This window comes from Chroicocephalus ridibundus, chromosome 6, assembly GCF_963924245.1.
Source record: "Chroicocephalus ridibundus chromosome 6, bChrRid1.1, whole genome shotgun sequence".
Classification (NCBI taxonomy): domain Eukaryota; kingdom Metazoa; phylum Chordata; class Aves; order Charadriiformes; family Laridae; genus Chroicocephalus; species Chroicocephalus ridibundus.
The window spans coordinates 16423914-16449691 of NC_086289.1; the positions used below are offsets into that span (position 1 = coordinate 16423914).

General features: G+C 49.0%; 1 protein-coding gene across 2 annotated transcripts in view; it reads right to left on the reverse strand.

Moving 5' to 3' along the window:
* The window catches only part of HPSE2 (heparanase 2 (inactive)), a 112277-nt gene that overhangs the window by 77717 nt on the left and 8782 nt on the right, over positions 1-25778 (reverse strand). Inside the window, exon 3 of one of the 2 annotated variants that reach the window (XM_063339898.1) lies at positions 21226-21387. The exons of the other annotated variant lie outside the window; for it this stretch is intronic. Within the exon in view, the coding sequence (XP_063195968.1) occupies positions 21226-21387 (162 nt within the window). The remainder of the gene's footprint in view (positions 1-21225; positions 21388-25778) is intronic. 2 annotated transcript variants of the gene reach the window in all.

The window sequence follows — 25778 nt, forward strand, 5'->3', positions numbered from 1 at the left end:
GACACTGACAAACATTTCTCTGAGACACCACTGGATACTTGGATGTTGGACAACACACGGGCAACACAACCAGTTATTCAACCTTGAAGCACTCGCACTAAGTCCTGACACAGCCTGTCCACGGCCAGCGCAACAACCCTGCTGCCCACACTGATGGACATGTGAAGCCTTGCCATGGAGGGAAAGAAGGGAAGGTTCTTCCCAAATGTTATGTAAATATGATAAAGGTTCCCTCAGAGAGCACAGAAAGGGTAGAAAGCAGTTCATGGCACACACAATACAGGGATGCTGCAAACACGCAGCAACTCTAATGCTCCAGATGTGCTCCGTGCATATCCAGATGTGCTCCCATTTGAAGTCTCCGTTATTCCCCAGCTGCACGCGTGACTCATCAGCACATGTGCCAGAGCAGCTCCCAAAGCATGAGATCCCCACGGCGCGCTTGGGTGGCACACGCCGAGAGACTGCCCAGGCACCTCTGCGACCCCCCCACGGAGCAGAGCCCCCTTCCCGCTGCTGCACAGAGGCGCCACGCTTCTCACAGGGCAGCGCTGAAGGGTAAGAGCAGTTCTGCTTTATCCTATCAAGGTCAAAGCCAAAAGCACTGGATTACAACATGGAGAGTTATAAAAAGGCAGCATAACGGATGCACAGTCAACAACTGCCTGAAATTTAGATCCATGATTTGCTGTTAGCTGATTTCTTCCCCGTGGTATCACCCAGTCATTCAGGTTGATGATGGGTCATAGCCAAAAATCCTTTGCCAGAACATGCTCTGAAAAAAAATAACCTCAGCTTGGAATACAGCCTGCGAATATCTGCTCGCTCAGTTCCAGTAAAATACTGAAGGGAAGCGAAATCTTCAAATAATTTCTGCTCTCTCCTACTCTTTTTCCGGTTGCTCAGTTTGGAGATGGTAACATACGAATTTCCCTATTTCTCTCCTCTTCCATCATCTGCTCAGGAGCCCACTCTGCTAGCTCACACTAACACCAGCGTTCACACTTCTGTCCAAAAAGCCTGTTGTTCACTTCACGTGGAAGGGGAAGGATTGATTGCTTCAGCCCAAACATCTTTGCTGTGCATTTTTGTTTTCCCTGATTTACTTTTCGAGTTCGGACAACTCCACCGATGCATTAAGCTTCCCATAAATTCCCATAAGAATCAAGAAATAATTACCCTCCGACAATCGATAAGTCTTCAGCCGTGTGCTGAAATTACACAACACGCAGACAGAATAAGCAATGACATTAGGAGGGGGTGCCCGAACCATGGCCACGATGGCAGGTACCCCAGCAGGGCGTCAGGCTGCCATCCCATGCTCGGGCCAGCTGAGAGGTGACGCCACCCAACAAGGCAGAGAGGCAAGGACAAAAGCCAGGTGCCCACTGTCTTCCAGGGAGCTGGGTTACATGAGGCACCTATTCCTTTCATTCCTTATCCCAGTACTCAGCTCCTGGCAGGAGCTTGGAGGGTTTTTATTGTTTGGCCAAGGATAAAGCCAGAAGGACAGGAGCGAGTGAGAGGAAGAAGGCTGCACGAGTGAGGAGCATCCCTACTTGTCCCATAGTCTGCCAGAAGTTCTTACAAAGCGAGCAGTCAGCAGTGAACCATCAGCCATGACTTGCACCAAGTTCCCAAGTGACAATTCTGCTGGTGAAACGTTCCTGACGCTGGAAACATCGGCACCAGGTCTCTCGCGGTATGTTAATCCCACCACATAGATCTGACTAGCGTATAAACACCATCATCTTCACCACTGCTTGGCACATCATAAATACAACTGCTTGAAGTTGGCCGTTGGTCACTTGTCCGAGGGATGGTGCTGTAAATCCAGAGAGCAGGAGAGTCTGCACAGGAACAGCCCAGGAGAGAGCGGGAGACAGCTGTTTCGTTTCTACATCTTACAGGAAAATATTTCCATGAAGTGTAATGTTTGGAAAACGTCTAACAACCCAGTTCATGCTTTCTACAGATTATGTGGACTTAGCATTTCTGTTGTCTATACTGGGATAGATGAATAGAGAGATAAAAGGAGGCATGAAAATATAAGACACTTGGAATGCAGGAGAATCTACAGAATGTGCGAAAAATGTAGGAAAAGCTAAATAAAAGAAGAAAAGACAAATGAGATATTGTCAAGGCAGCCAGTGAAGCATCAGGGTCCCAGTTCAGAGGTGGAATCATTAAACGACACGCGAGGCAGCTCTTACAGAAAGCCTACATGGTTTTTTTAACCCTGGAATTCACTAGGGGGAGCGTGTGGACAAGGCCGAGTGCCAGAACAAATCTGTTTTCCAGAAGAAAAAGGGAATATATTGGGAGTTCGGTCACCCCAGAACAGGGGCTGCTCAGGGAACGAGGTGGCTTCTGTGCTGGCCAGACTCGGGGCCCATCACCCAACAGAAGGTGGGAGGCATCCGCCACCCATCGCATGCAGTGACAGCAGCTACGGGAAAGCAGGTCCACCCTCTTCCAGAGCGAGGACCAAATATCGTGGGCCTGTAAATGGGAATCGAGAGAAACGCCACGGAGAAGATCCGGTGAATTTGCTTGCATTTTGCCTGGATCTAGGAAAGAAAGCTATTAATCCCTCCTTCATTCTCCAGCCTGTCACAAAGATCTGGGTCCAGAAAAGCCACCGTGCAAGCACAAGAGCTTACACTCAAGTTACAGTCCCTCCATCTCCCAAACGTAAGCGAGCAGCATGTCAGACATTTGTTAGAGACACCGTGTCCCGCATCCTCTGTTCTTCTGTGCTGCAAGAGGAATGGGAACGTACAGATCCCTGCAGGGACCTGCGCAGAGAGGGAATGGAAGGGCCCAGCAAGGAAGCAAGAGGCAGAAAAAGGAATTTTAGGCACAGGACAAATTAAAGGTTTTGCCTTAAAGCAAGGCCACGACACAAAGGACCTTCCTACTTGTCCTGAGGGAAAGTACCCCCATCTAGGAAGGGAACGTGAAGGACTAGGGCAGAGATTTCCAATGTACGCACGTTTGTATGGAGTGGTCTGTGCACGTGCAACAAAGTTAATCCTAAACCTCTGGGGACCCGCCAGGCTCAGACACACACAGACCAACTCCTCTTCGAGATCTTGCATTCCCTTCAAGCACGCTAAAAGCAGTTCGGTAACACGTGTACATTTGGCCCATCCAAAACTCCTCAAAGCATCCAGTCCCCTGCATTTAAGAGCGTATCAGTGATTTCCAGACAAGCAGCAGCTCAAAGCTCCTATGCATGTGGGCATATCCCACATTTCCAGATGCTTGGCAGCCCATCAGGATTCCTGCATCTGTGGACATATCTGGGCTCCCCAGGCATGGGGCAGTCCCGTCAGAGTCTCTGTACCGGCACAGCAGCATGCAAGGCACTTGAATCCCCCAAATCTGTCCGGACAGTGACGGACAAGAGGACACGTCTGGAGAAACCTGGACAGATGGTGACGTGAAGAGCAGCCTAGCCCAGGAGATACGGCCAGTGGAGGAAGCTGGTGGCATTGGAGGTGAAAGACAGGCACGGCAGCCTGGGTCCTTCTCCTCACACCTTCTACATGGGGGCAAACCAGGATTGCATCTCCTGGGGACAGGAACGTAAAGCTCGTGCTACTTCTGGACTATCCTGTCCTTGCAAAGAGAAACAAGAGGCATGGAGTTACTCCCAGTCCCCGTGGGGCTGCCAGAAATAACACAAACCTAACATCTCACACCAGCTGGCGAAGAGGACTAATCCGGCTTCAGAAACTGCTTGACAAAGAGCCAAACCTCCCATCCAGTTCTCATGGCCCCTTCCAGGCCCCCTCCCAGACCCGGTTCCCTTTTCTGGCACGATGGTATCCCTCAGTGCTCAGCTGACGCCAAGCTGCTCCTTGCAAACCGCTGTCGCCCCTTGGAGATGCTCTGCCGACCCACCCTGCGGCAGCGTGCTCGCCTGGGATCCCCTCGGTGCTTCTGCTGTCCCCACGCCATGGCCAGACACACCACGACAGGGCCTGGCTCTGCGGTGGCCAGACCAGAGGGTGATGGGGCAGCAGACGCGGCAGGGAGCTCCACTCCTTCCTCCCTCCGCCCCCGGCATTGCAGCTGCACCTCTTCCCTTGAATTCGGCATCTCAAGAGCTTCCCCTGCCTGTGAACCTCCATTTCTCTCAACAGCCTGCGTCTCTTTTGAAGCCCCAGCGCCAGAGCCTGCAATCCTCTCTAGAAAAGGAGCTCGGTCGTATTTTTGCTTCCCCCTTATCAAACACCTCCGTTGGCTCCACATTCACTTCAAGTTTTGAGGGGTCTTTTTTTAATTAATTATTTATTTAATAATTATTTTCAAAATGCAGTATGACCAGAGGAGAAGCACGAGCGTCACGGTAATTTCTTCATTTCCACCACCAGCTTGCAAAATTACAGGAAAGAGTCATTGACTCAGATGCATAACTAATTGCAATTAACGCGATCCTCTGCTTGATGATACTGCATCGCCCAAACCAATAGCTGTAAAGCGCCGTTCAACTTAGACATTCGTGGAAGCACAAGGGCTTATTTCCATAGCTGCCATCACAGACACATCAACTCTGCTCCTGCCACCACAGCCCTCCCTGTAGCCCTGCCCCGCTGTGGCTCCTGCATTAGAGAATTAATATATGTAAAAAAATAATATATGTAAGAAAGCATTTTTCCTCTTGAGTCAGCGCAAAGGAAGGAGGCTGGCACACTCAGCAGCCTTCAGGCTGCACGTAAACAAGCCAAAAGACAACGTGTTTCAGAAAGAAAAGATAAGTTCAAAAATGAATTTTAGAAGGGTGAGTCCCTTATGAAAAGCTACCCTGCATAACAAGCGAACAGAGCCGGGCAGAGCTAAATTCAAAACATTCCTAGCCTGATTTGGTCTGCAAGGTTCCTATCTTCTTCTGTCACACATTATTAAACGTAGATCAGAAACAGGATCTGGGATTACAGAACAGACTGACCTCGGGACATCATAAGACACCTGTCCTATAAATAGGAATCATTTACCAATTCAGAACAACACACACATGTTTTGGCAACCTCTCAGCCAATAAAAGCAGAAGCCCCAACATCAGAATTATCCAAGCGCTATTATTTTAAATGCAGAACAATGATTTACATCATCACGACTGACTTAACTCCTCATTTCCCAAATTCTCACCAGGCACGTCTGCACCGAATCGCACCAAAAATTAACCTTGTCTGGAAGAAGCCCATTACCAAAACGCATCCCAATTTCAGAATTGGCAAATTGCCTCTTCTTTTTTTAAGAAGAGCAGCAACAACAACAACAATCAGAACTCTAGATTTGGAGCTACCGATTTCTTCGATAGCTGTTTGCCCGTAATCCCCACAGCCCAGGATTTCCGCTTCAAACCCCCAAAAGCCAATTCAGTCGCTCAGGCCACAGCCTTTCCACAGCAAAACGCTCAGAAACACACCAATTTGGGATTTCGCACAGAATTGCGAGGCAGGGGCTCCGATTTGTTGACACTTGAGTTTCTAGGAAAAATTAACAGAAACACGTGCAAGGGTCTGTCTAAGGGAACAACATGAAGCGCCACTTCCAAACAGGTGCAGCCGATTATCTGAGGCAACACTGTGCCGGAAAAAAAAAACCACGCTGTTTTCTTCACAAATTTTTAAGAGCACTAAAAACTTCCAGATAATGGGAAGTCCCTGAAGCTTTTAGAAAGTGTTTTCTCATACTCCGTACCTGGTATGACAGCTGCTTCTTTGCAGCTATGGGGAGTTGCGGTTTTCCATTTGTGAAAATTCAAGTGAAATCTATCATTTTTTGGAAAGAGCCAAAGTCCTGGGGTTCTCAAATATCTTTACAGGTTGAACATTTGGAAAGGATCCAAGACTCCAATCAGAGCCTGACTATGTGGAAATATTTAACTCTGTAAGAAACAGTATATAAAATAAGCTGTTTCTCTGCTTGATGACTATTTCAGGATTGACTAATGACTTGTCGTGGTGCCAAACACCACGGAGATGGCTCAAGAGGATAATTTCTGAAACTTGAATTTGTAACATTCTATCAAATGAAGACTATTTCTGTGTCAAAACCCTAGATCGGGGAATTTATATACAGCAAGATCATAAATGAACTTTTGGACACCAAAGTTCAGAAGTAGCTCTACTACATTTATTCAATGAAATATCCGCTAAATCTTTTTTTTTTTTCTTTTGGGGCGGGGGGGAGGCGGGGGAACAAGCTTTAAAATAAAGCAGGAAAATAAGGACTACCGTATCAAACATAGAGCCCTCCTGGGGAAGGTCTTGCATTTCAGCTGGTTGGCCTCTGGGTCTCATTCTGGGGAAAGATTTGGTGGCAGGGATAAAAGGCTGCCCCACTCAGAGCATCAGCTCCTCCCTGGGAATGGTTATGGCCAGGAGAAGCAGCCAAGCTTGCCTAAATTCAGCCATCTCTGGACAAAAAGCCCCTGACCTAAACTTGATCTTTCTTCTAGTGCCAATGCACGTCACACCGGGGCCAGGCAGGTTCCGGCCCGGGTAGGGGCTAAGTTCAGCTCCTCTCTTAATCAGGACCGAAATGGAGCCTGTAGCTTATTCCCAGCAGAGCAAAAGGTCCATTTGGCCAAGTTACTAGCAAGGGCTAACAAATTCAGTTTGGTTTCAGGAAGCAACCAATTCCTGCCATCACCTATTCTCTAGGAGGCACGATGCTCACGTTACACATTTATTCGGATTATAAGGATGGAAAGGACCATTAATATAACATAGTTTTGCTTCCTGCTTGATAGGGATTAGAGGATCTAACCTAGTAATTACTACACAAAATCCATAACTTCTGTCTGAAACAGTTTCAGCAGGAGTCTGGCTTTCAGGCTGACAGTGGCTGTTAATCCACCTCATACCTAGGTAGAAACATTCCAACTTTTATTCTCAGCATTATAAATCTGCACATTATTAGCCCAAGGTTGTCCTGCATTAGGCTTTAAATCATAACTTCTCCTTGTGCCTTTCTTCACTAACATTTCAAGCTATTTGCTCTGAACTTTTTCTTCCCCTTGCTGGTACTTGTACATGACGATCAAGCTATTTTTTAATTTTCCCTAAGTAGATGAATCTTACTAAAGACTTGCCTATAGCTCCATATTTCCAGGATTTGGTCACATTTATTGCTCTTTTCTGAATCTTTTCCAATTATACAGCATCCTTTCCGCTTAAAACAGACGAAAGAACGGGACATGGTGCCCAACACCGCCTCACCAATACCATTTCCGACAGCAGAGCTTCCCGTTAGCTTAGAGGGCTCTGGTTGTGCCTCCCAGCTGCTGCTCTGCTCATGCCCACCCGGCTTGTTTGCAACATCTCCAACTCCTTTTTCGTTATCTGCTTCCACCTCACAAATTTAGCCTACCCTGTTGGGGGTAGGCTAAAATCCAAATTTATATTCGGCATCAAAACACGCGGGTGTGTGTTGACCTGTGACACTATCAGATGCCATTCCCAAGCTCAGAGCCACACAGGGCTTGCTGCCGCGGGAGATTGCCGAAGCCAAGCAGCAGATTTTACACCAGTCCCCTGCAGGATAACGGAAGGCTTTGGCACAGAGAGGACAAAGACACAGCAGGTGTTAAAGCAGCGATGTCCATTTTAATGTCTTGCCATTTAAAAATAACCTTTCACTTGCCACCAGCATTGCAGGGGAGCTGCACCAGGTGGAGGTGGGTGTCGCGTGGGGTTTGGGGAGTTTTTACCTGTGTGCCTGAGGGGGCTGAAACATAGCCTGACACCGGCCGGGCAGCGGACCAGGTGGAGGGAGGAAAAGAGGGCTCACGGTCAGATCAGCAAGAGAGGCTGCCGTAGCACCATGGGAGGGGGAATGAGGGGGAGCTCAGGAGAGCAAAAGCTGCAAAAGCCAAGCAGAAGGGCCACGAGGGCAGATAACCATCAGAACACGCTGAGCTCCCGCGCGGCAGGAGGGGACGGCAGCGCAGCAGCTCGTGCGTGGGAGAAGGGGAGAGGGAGCAGCGCGTTGCGAGGCTGCGGGGAAGATGCAGCTGTCAACCACAGCCCTGCAGAAAGGGCTCAGCAGGGGAGACGCGCACGGAGCTTGGTTTTGGCCAGGCTGAGAAGAGCAGGCAGCCATCCATCGTGGAGGCTACGGGGGATGCACAAGGCTGGCTGGCAGAGGGAGGGAAGACGTCCCCTCCAGGGCATTCCCCACCTCAGATGGGCGAGCTGGATCCAAACCAACACAGCAACCCATAACCCTGAGGAGAGGGGAACTGAGAGCAGGATCTCATGTTTGTGCAGAGGGCACTGAACCTGGCCAGGAAAGGAGGACGGCATCCATCAGTAGCAGCCCTGGCACTTTGTTCCTACATGCCATCCTCACAGGGCACTGAGAACAGCTGTGGCACAGGTCACCTGGCAAACCCTGCCACCACCTGCATGCCAGAACTGAAATTTCCTTTTCCTTCTTCCACGTTCACCTGCTGAGGGGCTCAGAGACCAGCAGAGCAGCTGTGGTACCCAGAGCCACAGGCAGCCTCCTAGAGGTGCTCACCCCACGCAGCATCCTCCCTTGTTTGCTCCCAAGCGCCCTCCTCACGCAGACAGGCTCATTCCTTGAACCTCAGCACGGCTGACAGAGCATCTCACCCCATGGCTCAACACCAGCAGCACCAACAAAGCATCCCAAGCCTGGCCAGCTCTCTGGGACAGCCTTCCCACACCAACCCCAGAGGCCACATATCCCCCCCCCCCCCAAGGTCTCACGTCATGCATGATACACCCCTCGCGCCCCACCGCTGCTTTGGGGTACCCAGAGCCAGCCCTCCCCACGCGCACGCTCACAGACACCAACATCCTTGTCCCACAAGGGGATGGGGACACAGGGTAAGTGCCACGTGGGTCAGCAAAAGCAGGCAGCTCTGCAAGGCAGGTTGGGTGAGAGGCAGTTCGTGCCAGCAGGCTCAGGCACCATGCCCTGGCATACCCACCTAAAGGCAAAGCCTCCACAGGCACGTGTTTTTGCTGCTATGTGTGTACATCCCTATGGTTACAGTCTCCTACCGATCTAAGGACCGTCACTCTTCCCAGTTTCCTGGTTCTGTGTAGTAGATAATACATAATGGTTTAGACCTACAGCTTTCCTGGGTAACCATGTGCCGGGGAGCACCCAGGAACAGTTTCACAAGATGAAAAGGTTTCTAGAAGGACCTTCTGCAGTTGGTACAACTATTAGTCAGACATCTAAGCAATTTTTCTTGGCCTGTGCCCCCCGCAAGCTTTAGCCTCCAAACAAATCCCAGAGCTGAATCGGTTTCCTCCATTTAGAGGCTCCACACAAGTTGTTTCTAGGATTCCCATCTTTCTCTCCTTCTTTTTACTTTACAAATATATAAATAGTCACATCGTCATACGAGACAAGTAGAGACTGACTCTTACGGGTAAAAAACAGATGTTTCCCAATCTTCCCTAACAAAGTAATATTTTATATATGGCTCTTCAATGGATTTATAGCCAATGAAGGGATGTTACTACATTAGCTCATGGAGGGGGTGGGTGATAAAAACTGGAAAGGAAGAGCCAGACAAGGAGAAAAGAAGCTATCCAGAGCGCTGCAATTGGAGAAGCATGACAAATGGGCAGCACAGTTTTAGAGGGCTTCGACAGCAAGGCAGATTGCCTGGCTGGGAGTGATTGTCCACAGCTGGAGCATCGCAGAGACCATCTGGTATTTCTTAAACATGCTTTCCCCAGGTGATCCGGTTCTTGGAGTGCCCCAGCAAAGAGAAGAAAAAAGGCTTGTGAGTCTCAGCCCCATTTCCAGGGTTCCCCTAATTAGTTAATAGAATTATATTTGAACCGGTTTGAGTTTCTCATACAAAACCTTTGCTTTTGTGCTTTTGCCACCTTTTCAACAGGGAAAGAAAAAAAAAAAAAAGACTATTTAAATTCATGAAGTTTTAAATTTCTTTCAGAAAGTCAACGATTGTGTCTCTTGGCACAGCAACCTAATATAAAACTTAATGAAGTAAAAAGAGATCCAAAAATTTTCTTTTGAACACCTTGTAACCTCGCTCTTCCCCACACCACTTTTAGCTGCACAAGGCATGCGTTTCCACAGGCTCTCATGTTACTCTCCCACCCCAGCGTATCCATCCCCAGTACGAGCCTCTAGAAAAGCAGAGCGTAGACCGCACGGGGCGGGGGGGGGGGGGGACGGGACTGTGAACCTCTTATTTCCAGGATTCTGACCCTTTTCTCATCTTGGGAAAATGTTAAGGAATGTCATTCATGGTGCGTGCCGCACGCTCCTGTCCTCACGACGAAGAGGGCTGGCAGAGCAGCAGGACAGCGGTGTTTTGCCGCTGCCCTCGCGTGCCCCATAAGACACCCCCTTCCTGAGCCAGAAGCATCGGGAACCAGCTAACGAAGAGAAGAGCAAGAGAAAGCAGTAAATAATAAATGAACGGACAGATGGAAAAGGGGTTAGAGCGAGCAACCGGAGAAGAAGCCTTGGGAACCAAACGGCGTTCCCACCAGCAGGCAGTGCCCCCACCGAGCAGCGCGGCGCAGGCAGGAGCCAGGCTCCGGCCGCAGAGATTATCCCCGTCCCTCCCCGCCAAGCCAGGCTCACCATCCACACCTCTCCCCTCTCTTTTGTCCATGAACTAGCCCAGCCACAAAGCACGGGTCTGTCCGAGATGTATCCTGCACGCTGCAGACGCGCATCCCCGATTCCCGGCTGCAAGCTTCCCAGCAGCACGTAAATAACCATTCCTGCTATTTTTCACAGGGAGAAAATACACAGGGATGGTGGCTGGAGCGCTGAAGGTGGCAATACTCCTCCGACTGCGGCAAAATTTGTTGCTATGTCACCATTTGCTAGGAAATTTAAAAAAAAAATGCAGAGAACTCCCCAGACACACAAGTCCCTTCTCTGTCTGCATCGGCAGCCGCCTTCTCAGAGCCTGCATTTGAGAAAAGCTATTGGGGCTGTGATCCCAGTCAGAAACACATACGCAAAGGTGCTACGACTTCTCCAGGCTAAGAAAAATTACCTAATTCAAATATTGGGAAAGAAATACTGGACAAAATAATTCAAAAGAACATTTTAAATTTTATTTTTTTTTTTTTTAGTTTGTTTTTAGGTGGTTTAGATGGCCAAAATCAGCATATTCCACCACCATGATGGACGGGGATTTTGGTTGGAAACCCATCCTTACACAGTGGTATAGACAACAGTGACAGAAAACAATATAAATCACAATTGTAAAGCTAAAGAAACAGCAACCTATTGTGAATCACAAAGTGTAGAAAATTAATAAAGTGTTTAAAAAACACAATGGAAAAATTCATGCCTTGCCAAGTTAGTGGGAATTTAAATACGGAGGAAAGAAGGGAAATGTGAGCAGAGACATCGATGCATTATTTTGTGCACACGGTAGAATTACCAATGTAATTACAAAAATATAAATATATGCATTCTGTATATGGGAAAAAGATACGGTGATGAACTCATCATAAGACGATGCTGTACTTCACAGTTTACTAATGACCAAGAGATGTATTAGATAACATCTGCTTTAGATAAACACTGTTAAATCACCCATCCTGGACAATTTGCACCTCTGAGTGTGCTAAGGAGCTCTCTGACCTGTTGATGCTAATTTTTAATAAATCTTGGAATGCCAAGTAACTCTAGAAGGGTAGGAGAGCCCTAATCCTGTGCCGGTGCTTAGGCTGACCTAGGGAGCGACTGCCAGTCAGCCTGACAGCAGAACTAGACAAAGTAATTAAAAGCCAACATGAGAATCTACCGATCATTCATTATATTCATGTCTCAACTAATTACCAGCCAACATATGCTGTACAGAATCATCCTGTCTAACTGATGTTACAGCTTGATTTAAGAACTTGCGTTAATAGGAATAATTTGGCATAACTAGATGGATAGAAGTGGCTGATGAGACAAAAACGTATCCATCGCCTGCTTCCCATCCCCACAGCACGCGGTGTTTTTCACCAATCAGTTAGATAAAAATAAATATAAGGTCTGTAGAGGCAGCTTGCAGATAGCACAAACGTAGGTTAGTAAATAACGAACAAAACAGCCCCCGTTTACCCCATGATCCAATTTGTATGGCTAAATGGCCACCATCCAACCAAGCGTGCTTTAATCCGGCCAAGCGCGAGATAATACACACAGGGGAAAACAATACAGAGCTCGTACCTCCAGGATGAAAAAGTCTGTCCTGCACAGCCACGGGACAAAGCAGGAGCTATGAGGGGACTTTGGTGGAGCGAAACTTAAGGAGCCAAATCTATTCATTTTATGAAAGAGGAAAATCCATGAGATTGGGCTGATGCTCTCAGGCATGACATTAGCGTGGGGGGAGAGGGGGTTCCAACCCAATGGTGAGAGGCAGAGTAAGCTCCAGGGGTTGGAAGTCAAAGTTAAGCACGATACTGACAAAGAGGAAAATCACCATCAGCACAGCAGAGGATGAGAAACATCACACGAGAAGGTCTGGCTGATCTCGGGGCCCGGCATAAAAGCAGGGGGTGGAATTCAGTAGTATAAAGGGCAGGTATAAAAATCTCTGTGTAACGTAAGAGTGGAAGGAGCCCAGACAGTGGCACACTGGGGGTCTGCTTTAGGCTACAAAAAAAAATCAGGGAGATCAGAAGCACAGGCTTATTGGGAGCATCTGAAACACAGAACTCGCTGGTAATTAGGGACCTTTAACTGCCCACACATTTGCCAGGAAAGGAAGACATCAGACACAGCCTTGCATCAAGTTCCTGGAATGTGCCGAGGAAAAAAAAAAAAAAAGAAAAAAAAAAAGAAATTGTGAAAGAAGAGACAGGAACAAAACTAGGAAGGAGGCTCCTCGAGGTTTGACTCCCATCAGCAGAGAAAAAAACTGGGGAAAAAAACCCAAGACACAAATGTGGAAAGCACCATGGGCAAGGGAGCCAGAAACGAGTGTTTGTGCTCATTAGGAATAGAAGGGGAAACAGCGGCAGGGTGAAAGCGGTGCCGTGTAAGGACGGAGGCTTTCAGTAAACTCAGAGGGTTGGCGAGTGAGATTTCATACAGAATGAAAAGAGAGCTCGGGAAAGATGGTGTTTTGTAAACACGCAGCAAGATAAGAGAACAAACGCAAGTTATCTTAGTGCGGGGGGTACAATAAGGGTAAATGAGAGGCTCCTCCCTGGCTTGCAGCAGAGGAAGGAGAAATGGAAACTCCATCAGGCCGATGGGGACGAGCACAAAGCAACAGCAACGGCACCAGGAGAGAGGGACAGAGCGAAAGAGCCAAGTGTTCAGCAGGAACGGCTCGCAGCGGGGAACGCCGGCAGTAACGAGGAGACATTTGATAACTACATCGGTGAGAAGAGACAGACCAAAGAGTTCATCACCTCCTGAGCAGGGAGAAAAGGTTAATAGATTGGTTTATGCCACTGAACACGCCACAGGCTCTTCCAAAGCTGTTAGTGCGTGTCAGCCCTCCCCCCCCCTCCCCCCGAAATCTGTTTTCTGTTAGGTTTATGTGTTTCCTTTATTCTCTACACGGCACCCAGAACCGGCTGGTTCTAGTAATGACATTACATATTATAATGTACGTATAATTGCTAATTTTAAGATAGACAATTTGTAAAATATCTTCTCTTCTGAGGCTAGTTAAATTGGACAACAAATTGAATTTAATAAATACCCAACACATCATTAGAAGCCACGTTCCCCACAGTTCCAAAAGCAATAACCAAATCAGATAATGAGAAAGCCAAAGCGTTGCGTAACAGACTAGAGAGTATCACCTGAAAAAGAGATTCACCTTCGTGACCTCTCTCACACACACACACACACGCTGTCAGCACGCAACGAGTTGTAAAACTACTAATTAGGTTAAGAGGAGGCGGGGGATCCCAGGGGTTTGGCTCGCAGCTGTCTCAGGAAGCAAAGAGGTATAAATTGGGACACAATTTCACAATAGCCAACAGCTCGCAGAGTTGTGGAGACAAAGCTGAAATGTTTCATGCTTTTGTTGGGTCAGACTTCATGAAAAAGGATAGCTAAAACCACAAAGTTAACGCAATTAAAAGCGGCAGAGTAGAAGCGTAAGGTGTAGTCGCACATAAGCGGAATTAAGATTACTGAAGTTCGATGTCGTCAAACAGGCTGGGGTCCGTCAGCAACTACCTGTGGGAATTTCTGGAAGACAAACGAGGTTTCAAAAGACTGGAAAAGGGCAAATATAGTGGTTATATTCAACAGGTTGAAAACTCAAGGAAATTGCAGGCCAGTCAACATAACTTCAATTCCTGGAAAATTTTTGAAAAAAAAAAAACCAAAAACTTATCAAGCAATCCATCTGCAAGGAAGGGCTGGAAGCAATAGCCCTGTCGCGTGAAGCCAACCTGCCTTCTCTTTGACAGAGCAAAAGGGTCTTGTATGCGAGACAGAGGCAACAGATGTTCAATACCTTTACTTTTGCAAGGCTTTACCTCCACTTTCATACAACATCTTAAATTAGCAAATTAGGAAAGTAGAGTCTAGATGAAATTCCATAAAGGGAACGCACAGCTGTTTGGGAAATGGTACACAAAAGTGCAGGCATGAGCAAGCAACACTGTACCAAACAAAAAATAATCTACGATTATTCAGGGGTATACAGACAGGAGCATCAGGCACGAGATACGTGAAATAACCGCGCTGCTCTTCTCAGTCAAGAAAGGCCTCGGCCGCAATGCTGGGCTCATTTTAAGGCAACACACTTCAGAAATCAGCCCAGACCAAGCGGAGAGAGCCCAAGGGACTCCAACAAAACACAGAACCACAAAAAAATTTTAAAGAGGGCTGAAAGGGACCTCAAGAGGCAGAATCAGCCATGCATGTGTCATTCAACTTGAAAATAACACGGCCATGAGGAAAGCAAAAGAAAGGCAGTTGTTCAGCGCAGAGAACAAAAGTCTTCGGGGAAACATGATAACAAGCCTCAAATATGTAAAAGATTTCTGCAAAGAGGAAAGGAGTGCTGTAAGCTGCTCTCCACGTCCACGGGGAGAGGACATGTCGTAACGGGCTTAAACTGAAGCAAGAGATTTTAAGAACACCAACTCCATAACGCTATAAGATAATTACGCCCTGGAGCCAATTGCTGAGGGAGGGTACATCTCTCTCCCATCGCAGGAGGTTTAAGACCAAGGATAAAGCCACATCATTTGAATCGGTTAACAGCGATGTCCCCACAACCTGGGCAAAGCCAGAGCCCAGCTGCTGAGCCCCAACAACCTGCTGGCTTTACACAGACATGCCCAGGAACGCAATATATTTCAGCGATGCACCAAACACCCTCGGAAAGCTGCGTAGTAAAAACAAACAGCCACTTTGCTTCAGAATGAGCTCATATGAACGACTGATAATGGCACAAAAACACTCAGTTACAAGAGATTGTTTTTCACGGTTTATTTTTCCCAGCACCATCCCCTCATTTCTGATCCCAAGGTCTCAGAAGACACCTGCAATCCATCCTCAAAATGGACCTGGCAACCCTGCTCGGTCATTAACTATGGTCTCGGTACAGTTATTGTTTTAACAGCATATTACAATTTTTTTTCCGGTCCCTTCCTCCCAGGAACCCCCCTAGTGCTTCACAGCAATTCTCTCTCCCTCTCTCTTTCCCATAGGAACTGATGACATTATTGTCATCCCCTTGCTTAACCCGACTTCTCCAACAGTACCCCAGTTGTGCTAACCAAGGAGACAAACTCAGGCAAACTATTTTCACTGTGTATTTAGCTTTGAATGCTGCTTTTTCTTCTTCAGCCCCGACAAAGGGTTCAAGCCCCCCGCAGTTTGTCTGTTTTTCCAAATGTATCAGCTGGTCATACAGAAGATATTGCCTCTCCTTATGCACCTTTCCCCAAGCTGAGTCCAGGTACAGCTGATTTGTCACGGAAAAGGCTAGAAGATGCCCTCTTGAGGTCCTTTTCAGATCTATTTTGTACTATGTGAATAACATGTATAACATAACAGGCTGTGATGGACAGAAGGGCAGACAGCCTGACCCAAAAAGCCACTCACAGGCCTGTTGCAAAGCCCCGGAGAGCACTTTCCTTGAAGGAAAGCTGGGGAGCAAGCGCAGTGCAGACCACCCCAGTGCAGCACCCAGTAAAACAGCTAGGATAGGTATCACTGCTGTGCAGACCACAGGGCATTCCCAAATGAGGTGCCAAAACGGCAAGGAAGCTGCACTTACCTCTGCAACAACCCTCCCAGGTCCCACCTCACAAGGTGGTCCCCCCTTCAGCCCCATGGAGTGAGCTATAACGGGACATAAAAACATCTATCTGGGGAAGACTCCGGCAAAAACAAGCAGAGCAGCCTTTCTGCCCGGCAGCACAGGCACCAAAAGCACGGCCAGCCCCATCCCTGCTCCCTGCAGGGACCCCCACACAAGGGCAGCCTCTGAGCCACGGCCCCCTCCAGAGCCAGCTCCCCATGAGACGGGTCCCAGGCCCTGCGGACATGTCCTGCGGCAGGACCACCATCTCACAAACCCCACAGCATTCAGCAGGAATCACAGAACCACCAGGGGAGGTTCACAAGTGCAGGAAACACAAATGTCACAGGTGCTCGACCTGAGAGCCGTGTGATTCCGTGCCAAGGAACGAGCACGACTGCGGCTCCGGCCATCTTCTGGGGAAAGGAGAAAAACAAATTTCTGTAGGGTAGCTTCTCTCTTACAAGCTCTTCACCCAGACATTCTGCCCTTATCCTTGCTCCATGCCACCCCACATATGGTTGCTCTGCAGTAGCCACACACACGTTTCTGCTCCTGCACAACCTGCTTTGTTCCCCACTCGTGCCACCATTCTGCATCCCTACTTAGGAAAAGCTAGCACGTGGCCTCCACCACCTCCACCTCCACCTGAGGCACCAATACCACTTACCCAGGATGAAGAGGGTCTCTGCCTGGTTGCTAGCATCTCCAGAAGCAGCCTTTTGCAAGGACGGCCTCACAAAGAGCTTACAACTGCTGTTATGGCAGAGTTTAAGTTATTAAATTACCTTAACAAGGGTAATGGGATGACAATGTAAAACACCTGATTGTAATGTTGGACACAGGCAGTGAAACGCACTTCACTTAACTCTCTTCCTAGCAGCTCCCACCTGATTTTAATTCCCCAGGTCTCTCTGAGTGCAGCTGGAAGAAACTTTCTGCTAACACCCTCAGCAGGGTGGGACCTCAGAGGAACAACTGGGAGCATCATGTACCCCGTGGGGAGGGTCTCCTCCCTTAACCACTGCTTTTAGAAGCTGTGTCACATTTTGCTTTTAGAAGATGTGACAGGGTGGGGGGCTCCCAGCACACACCCTGCAGCCCCCTCACCGGCTTTTCAGTGCAGATGTGGTGTGGTGGGACAGGCTGGGGAGCTGTCATCACCAGTCTCCTGATGCAGAGAAGCAATCTGCATCGTAGCTTCAAGCAGAAGGTAGAGCAGAAAGAAGCGACATTTTTCCACTCTTCAGAATGAGGAGTGGGGGGACTATTTTGTTTCCTCAGAATGGGAAAGCAAATTTATGGTTTGTCCTTGTATCTTGGGAAGTTCAGTTACACTTAACACTTCACGTTAATACAGGAGAGGACAGTTTTTCACATGTGTCTATTGACCTGAGCAATTCCCTCTTCGATCAGGCTTAATGGGCTTTACTAATAACAGTGCAGAAACCTGTGGATATCCAATCTCTCGAAGTACAAATGCGGTACCTGAGCCCAGCCCGAACTGGCACCGCAGAGGGAAGGTTTCAGATTTAATCTGGCAAAGCTCTGCCTGCTGCTGCCCCACTCTCCACAATCTCACTCCCCACAACCTACACGCACATTGGGTCTCCACTGCCCCGGGCAGCTCCTCACCCGCCGCCAGCCCAATGCTGTGCACCCCTCAGCTCCAGGGCTCCAAAGTCACCTTACTGTCACCGGGACATTTCTCCTGAGGGCTGCAAAGGAGGGGGGCCTGCTGTGACCATTGCAGCTTCTACTCCTGCTGATACAAGCAATAAAAGAATCACCGCTTTCTCCACCTAACTGGACCGGGAAGAAGCAGAGAAGTGTTTCTAGGGAAATATTCCTCCTCCTCCTCCTCTATCCCAGCGTGGGCTGAGCTGAGCGAGCCGGTTCCCGGAGGAGAGCGGGCGATGCTGTGCGGGCAATGCTGTGCACTCTCCCCCTGCTCTACCACGGGCTCGCCCGCGAGCATCCGAGATGCTGATCTGTGAAACGAGATACCTATCTCTGAGCACCAAGGGGGAAGCAGCAAAGATTAATAAGCCTCAAAATGTTTTACAGCATTTAAATAGTACCGTCACAGATCGAAGACTATCACTCATCTGAGAGAGGCAGGCTCGGTAAGCCTAGAGAGATCACGCAGGGAACGCAAATGCAAGATGCAAGAGAAAGCCGGGAGCCAGGAGCCGAGGAAAGCTCATACTTGTCTAAAGAAACCAAAGTGGCCTAAACCAGAGACTAACATGTGTTCCTGGAGGAACGAGAGCCAGAAAGACTGCCTGGTTTCACTCAGTCTCAGTTGTGTCTTAGCACAAAAAAAAAACCAAACAAAAAAAAAAAAAACACAACACATTTCATTTTAAGACACCCTCTTACCTCGGCGGTACCTGCTGCTGGGAGCAGCTTAAACCCCAGCGCAAAACCACAACCCTGCCAGATCGCTGAGATGAGGAGCAAACTGGGAACCATGTGCAACTGGTGAATAGATTTGAAAAAGCCCCCGATTTACATCGATGCCACAGGGACTGCAGAATCACACTCCCTGCACTCTAAGAGCTTTCATTCTTAAAGCCATGAGGATACTGCATCGAAGTTTGATGGCAATATCACTTGCCCACACTTGCAGGCAGCGTGGGAGGCCTGATCTATAGTCTTTTGAGCTCATATAACTATGTCATCTGGGAGGAGGAGGAAGAGAAGGGGACCTTTTATCCAAATCACTACAGTGGTAGCAATAGTAGCCGGGGAATAAAGATGCCTCACAGCGGTATTCCTACTCCCAAGCCCTCCTAAAGCAGCTATCACATCGTAAAGCATCTTTATTCTTGCATGACTTTGGGCAAGATACTCCATTTACGTTTCTTTGATATAATTAAAGTGTTCCAGGAACTAGCGGTAGTAGGACCCCCCCTCAGAGGTGTGGGGTTGAATATTCCTGCAGTCTAGGCTGGACACTGAGCACTGGGAGTCATCCACAGCATACGCACTGCACGAGGCCAAGTGACTCCTGGATACGGAGCTCCGGGGAGGAAACCCTGGTCTCAGGGCTCCCCTGGATACTCCATCCCTGCAAACTCCGTCCTTTGCTATCCCTCCCCAGGTCTGCATCCTTGCTCCCGCACCTCGCCCCACGTACCTTGCTGCTGATCTGGGGACTCCCTACAGCACGGTACAAAAACATTGTGCAGAACAAAAAGAAATCCTCAAGCAAACTCTGGCTGATTGAGTTTTGAAGGTAAGGAATGCCCTTCTGCAACAGATGTACAACCCCCTCTGCCCACCCCAAACACCAGATCCATCACGGAGAAGGGAAATATTTACACAAGTTAGTAGAGTTCCAGTTAAATATTATGCTTAGCTGTCTAGAGTCCATGTTCTCAGACTATGCCTATGAAATAAAAGATTAAACTTCATAACAATTATGAAGTTGCTCTGCTCACATTCAAAAGGAGTTAAAGGACATTAAAATAGTTCTTTGGGTAATATTCCAGTGAAATTGCTCTCTCCCCCCTGGAGAGTTAGAGCTAAAACCTTCTGAACTATCCTGTAAACACACTTGGAAAGGCTAAGAGCTGAGCTGATAACCAGGTAGCACCTCTGCTCTGCAGGTTCTGTAAAATATGTGAGCAATGCCGGAGAGCTTTTGAAGCAGTGAGGGAAGGAGGATAGGGGAGAGCAGCTTCTCTTCTCGAGGGAAGTTTGTTTAGTGGAAAGTAAGCAAGTTGTCAGGGGAAAAGCTGACAATGTTGATTCCAGCAGTTGTACTGGGAATAAACAGCCAAGTGGATTACGTTACAGAGAATGAGAAACGGCTCTGAGGATCCCATTTAAATGCTGGGCTTTCAGGAATGATGCGATTCAGCCACGCTCCTGGCCCCGATGCCCACAGCCCCCCAGGGCTGAGCCCTCTGCCAGACCTGATATTGCCCTCCCACCTCTGTGGTGTCCCCAAAAGGTCCAGCCGATGTCCCCAGGAGCCAGAGCTCACTGCAATGCCGTCCCTGGCGAAGACGCGGACCTGTGCTGGCTTAAAGGCAGGGGCTGGACATTGAATTAGGGACAGCAGCAGAGGGGGGGGAGGTTGCACAGGACCCACTTGCCTCTCCCAGCCCAGCAGGAGGGGAGGGCCACTATGGGGCTTGCCATCTCCTCCCCAGCCAGAGCACAGGGCTCTCCCTCCCATAAAAATCAGATGCCTCCCTGCCTTTCACAGGAAAGGGACCCGGCTAGAGGAGAAGGGGATCTTGTTTGATTTATTAGTCTCTTCCTCCTTCCCGTCGTCTGTGGCTCATCCAGCTGTAGTGATAAGGAGAACAGCTATGAAAGGACACTGCTGGCTGCTGGGAACCCATCCTTCTGCCCACTCACTGCCTGAAGACATCAGTCCTTTACAAGCACCATTAAATGTGTATCCAAAATGTGGCAGTCTCCTCCATCCTTTGAGATTCTGTTCCCTGGATAATACAAACAGTTGCCAGAAAAAGAGTATCCTCTCATCTCTGTCTGGGCCATTATCCCTTTATATTTGCTCTTTAATATTTACTGGGTTCACACAAAGTGCATGCTCTGGAAAGAAAAAAAACTCAGCTGCAGCTTAAAGGACTCCAAATTTAGTAATTGCTGCAGCCCCATCGACGTGAACGGTTAGCAGGGAGATTTCTCCAGCACTTCACGTGCCGTGGTATTCTGCTTAGGTCAGACTGTAGAAAACATTCTGTCCAGGGGCACCAAATCTGGAGTGTCTGTGTAGGTGCCAACCGCAGAGGCCTTATGAGTCCACCACGATTTCCTGCGGGTCCTTTCCCTCCCGGCACCCAGTAATCTCGGTAGGAAACAGAGGCAGCCAGAGAGATGCTGATTCATACAGAGGTGAAGCACCCGAGGGTTTTAACACACCGGTGAGTTAGCAAGAACCAGCCCCAGCTCCCGAGCTGGTCTTGCAGCCTTACCTGTTAATGTGAGGTTGCTGTATGTGTTTGAAAACTGCTCCTTTAACAAAACCAAGTGCATCTGAGCTGCCTTTTCCCTCTGTAGCTCCAACATTATGTCAGGATGCTGGGCGATCTTACAGCCTTTCTGCTTATCCAGGGCAATGTCACTGCGAACAATGTCTACAGCAAAAGGGAAAGAAAAAAGGGAGATGGCCAAACCTCAGCTTTCATTTTCACCAGACGCTTGGATCAGAACCAGCCAACATGACAGCCACACAACCACCACTCAGCACGAGCAAACCAAACCAAAAGGTCCAAACCCCTGGGATCGCTTATCCGATGAACCTCCTCTGCTCAAGCCTCCTTTTCTCTCACAGAAAGCTCAAGTCATTGACTTTAATATGCTAACACAACCTACCACCCCTTCCATCCTCCACCTGCCAAGTAGTTGATGTCTTACAATGATGACCCCTCCCTTGCTGGAACGTGCAAATGTCTCACAACATTTGTATTATGACCCTGTTACTGGTCTGTTTGACACTAAATACTGCAAAAAGACTAAATCCCATTCTGGTGACCTCTGGTTTCCATGTACCTTTGCCTGTCCAAGAGATGATGAAGGCAGCTTGTTCTCGCCTTGTTTATCCTCACTGCAGCTATCACGGCTAGAGTTAGGTCGGCATGGCTTGTGGCTCTTTGAACAGGTCTCTTTACCCTTCTAATCCCTGACATTCAATTCAGGAAGCAGGAGGGTTATTTAACAATTGCTTTCTCTTCGCTTGAGGATTTATAAGTCATATTGTAAAGTAAGAATATGATATTCCCTCTCCTGGAACTACTCATCTGCAGGGGAAATGGAAAGATGGAGGTAGCAAGGCAGAACAAGAACGAAGTGAGACATGCCCAGTCTCTAAGCAGTAGGGGAGCAGTGCAAACTAGTCCTTGTAAGGTCCCTTTCTGAGTTTAATTAACTCTGTAACATGCTCAGATCCACAGGCACCATATGCTGCGTCTAATTCTTACAAAACCTTAGGCGGCCAGCACTGATAAGGAAGGATGGAAGTTGGAGTTCTTCCACCACGTTGCATGAGCTCACCCTTTGCATCATGAGCTTGTGCTTTGCTTGGTGTAATTCCCATCCAGCTAGAAGTTTATGAAGGAGCTTATTATCAGAACAGACTCACATCTTGCTCCACATACGCTCTCCAGTGCCATTATTGTTACGCACATCAAGGAACACCAAAGTTGTTTGCAATAGTAATGCTCCCGTCCTTCAAGGTGTCATATCTCAGGTGCAGCAAACCTAGCTTCAAAGCTCTCCTACATCTTGGGTTAGCAGGGAACCCCCACCAAAGGTGGGTCATAACACTGGAAGCCACATTATCTTCCTGTCTCTGAGCCTCATCTTAAGAGTCACTATGCTTGTCCTGCCCAGGCTGTGCTGTCTGTCTCTCTACTGCATTGTTTGGGATTAACACAGCTTCTCTAAAGCCTGCCTAAACAAAAAGACTGCTCAGAACAGTAATGTCATTAAAGCCCTTGTAGTTAGGGACACAAGTTCGCTCCTCCACGCACAACTAGCATGCTCAGGGGTGGAGATAGAGGGGCATCCGGCTAACATGAAAATATGTCTCAGTATCTCCACATCCAGCACAGGGGTTTCAATGCAGAGAGAAGAGATGAAGCAAGAGGAAAGAATAACGTTCCTCTGCAGATAATGAGCACACACCCCCACCATGCGCTTCTGGTGCACAGCCTCTTAGGTAGACACTGAGTAAGGTTTGAGACTACCCAAAGTCTGCCCAACTAATGAAGCAGTATGATGACACAATCCTAAACCCCGCTTTGTGAGATATTTGGAGAACTGAAGATTGAGAAACACAACCGTGTCACTCTCTCGCACCAAAAAGGCTATTACTAATGGTTATTACTGGTGTCACCTGGAACACATGCATAGCCATTCCCCTTCCTGGGTGATGGATTTCCTTTTCCACAGAACTGAACGCAACAGTTGTACACCCTCCATAGCCAAGGCAAAATGGAGCAAAACACATCAAGGAGGCCCTGGCGATGGAGAAGACTGAGAGGCAGAGAGGTCTGAAAATAGGTGGTCAGTAGATGGTCTCCAATTCTCTTCAAACTGCTATAAGAGAGTCCAGGCCAGGTCAAAACAACTTTGTTTCCTAAAAGGGATGGAGGGGCTCTAAAACCCAAACCAGGGCCAATGTGGGGGAACGATGAGAGTCCCTGCCCTCCCGGCCGGGGCCAGGACAGCACCTTGGAGAGTGCAAGGGGATGTGGCAGCAGGTCCTGTGCGACATCCGTACCTCTGTCTTCAGCGACCACAGGCCACAGCAAACACACCACTGTGACAGGGGTGAGCACAAGGAAGTCAAGCCACACTCAGACAAATCCCCGGTCTTTTCTTAGCTGTTGAGGTCTAGAAGAAGGTGCGCAGGGCACAGAAAGTGGGGGCACTCTTCTGGCAGCCAGCTTCATGGGGTTCCCAGAAAGTTACCACTGTGGACATTCAGAAAGCGCAGGTAAGACATGCAAAGTCCTGGCTTCTTAGATTGATGGGGGAGCCAAGAAAGTTGCCCAAAACCTAAAAACTGAGTGTATCCCACATTCATTATGGCTCCAGTTCAAACAGTGGGCAGAGGTCTGGGATATGGAGCTCTTCAAAGAACTCAGTGCCTGGTCATCCACACCCCAGCAGGCTGCACTCGGTGCAGGGGAGGAAGCAAGGGCAGCCCCACACCACCCTTATGAAACTGAAATACTGAGGGAAGAAGGGTGGCAGGCCCCAGCTGCTGGAGGCTCAGGGGAAATCTCAGCAAGAGCGACGCAGGGGAAATCTCAACAAGGAGTCTGCAGCCCTCAAACCTTAAAGGAAGAGAGAGAAAAGATGCCAGGAGCGCAAGGAGGAGGGTATCCCAGAATGTGCTGGGCAGGGCAGCCCCCTGAGCGGGAGCTCCAGGAGGACACTGCCTTCCTGAACGTTGATGCAAAAAAAAAAAAACAAAGGAAGAAAAAAAAAAAAAAAAAAAGAAATAAACTACCCAGCAAAACACGAAACCAAGCAGCTCTTGCCAGAAGTGCGAAAGAAGAACTCCAGATGTGTGAGCCCCAGAGGACGCCAAATGGTTTCCAAAGCCGTCAGACGACGGTCTCTGTCCCGGGGGGGTGGCCGGTCCGGGCGGGCCGTGCCGGGTCAGTACCCTGGCCAGCTCAGCCTCCCGCGCCGCCGCCGGCGGGGCCGGGCGGGCGGACGGACCCCCGGTGGCGGCGGCGCTCCCGGGCGGCCCGGGTCCCGCGGCGGCGGGTCCGGCAGCCCGCCGTGCGGTATGGCGGGAGCACACCCGTGTGGCGGTCAGGTGAGCTGCGGCTGGCGGGAGACAACGGCAAACGGAGGGGAGATCCCGGCGGCGGTGGCGAGGGGAGCGGCCGCCTCGGCCGCCGTCGCCGCCTGCCTGGTGATGCAGCTGGGATGCCGGGCTCCTGCGGGAGCTCTCCCCTCCCCAGGCTGCCAACCCTGGGCGGAGGGTGCCGCTTTGCAAAGGCCGTGTTGTGTTTCCGAGTGCCTGCGCGTTTCTCGGTCCCGCCTCGGGGTCTGCAGAGCTTAGACACATGCCACCTACGGAGGTCACCGAATCGACCAACGGAAATTTTGAAGAGCAAGTTAGAAAACACCCCTCAGGAGCAACACAAGCTCAGCAATCCCATTCCAGGGCAAGACAGACATCCCAGGGCTGGCTGAGCTCTGGCAGTCCCTTTCTGTGAGTTGCCTGCACCAATGGGTTGCACCAACCAATTCTCACCACAACCTGTACCAGATCAGAGAGCTCCCAAGCTGTGAAACCTCCAGGATGGGAAACAGCACACGGAGATAGCTCCCAGATGCCTGCTGGGGAGGGTTTCCCTGACCCACAGGATGAGCTTCTGCACATGGGAATTTACACAGCATCAGCGTGGCCTGTGGGCAAGTGCCCATCCTGTGGCTCATGCCACCATCTGCCCATAGGCAATTCCCTTCCAGGAGTCACTGGAGTCGCAGAGCAGACACGGGATATAGCAGCTGACCAACTGGGAGGTGGGAGGGCACAGACCCAGGTTTATGTGGAGAGGGCAGAGGAATATGGTGATGGGCAGAGGGATGTGTGACAGAAGGGTGAAGAGGAGAACTCATCTTTCTCTGTGTGTCTGACAACGAACACTGCTCGCAGCCATCACCGCTCCAGCAAAAGCCACAGCCACCACTGCAGTGCCACCAGAACAAGCTGAGTTTGCCCATTCTCCTAATGGGACTGTTTGCTTCAGCTTCGCAGTCTTAGAAAGTGAATTTAAGAGCAAAAAAACCCAAACTGTTTTATGTTAACAAAAGCTGAATATTCTTACTAAAAAAATCTGAATTTTAGAAAATGGTGTTAGTGCAGAAGTTAGAGAGATGTTTAATGGGTCACCAGGAAAAAGCTCGCATGAATTGCAGGTTGCCAAACTTGTAAAATGCCTACTTTTTAAAGAAACACATTTTAAATGCTTTAAAAATCAGATTTGTCTGCTGAAATTAT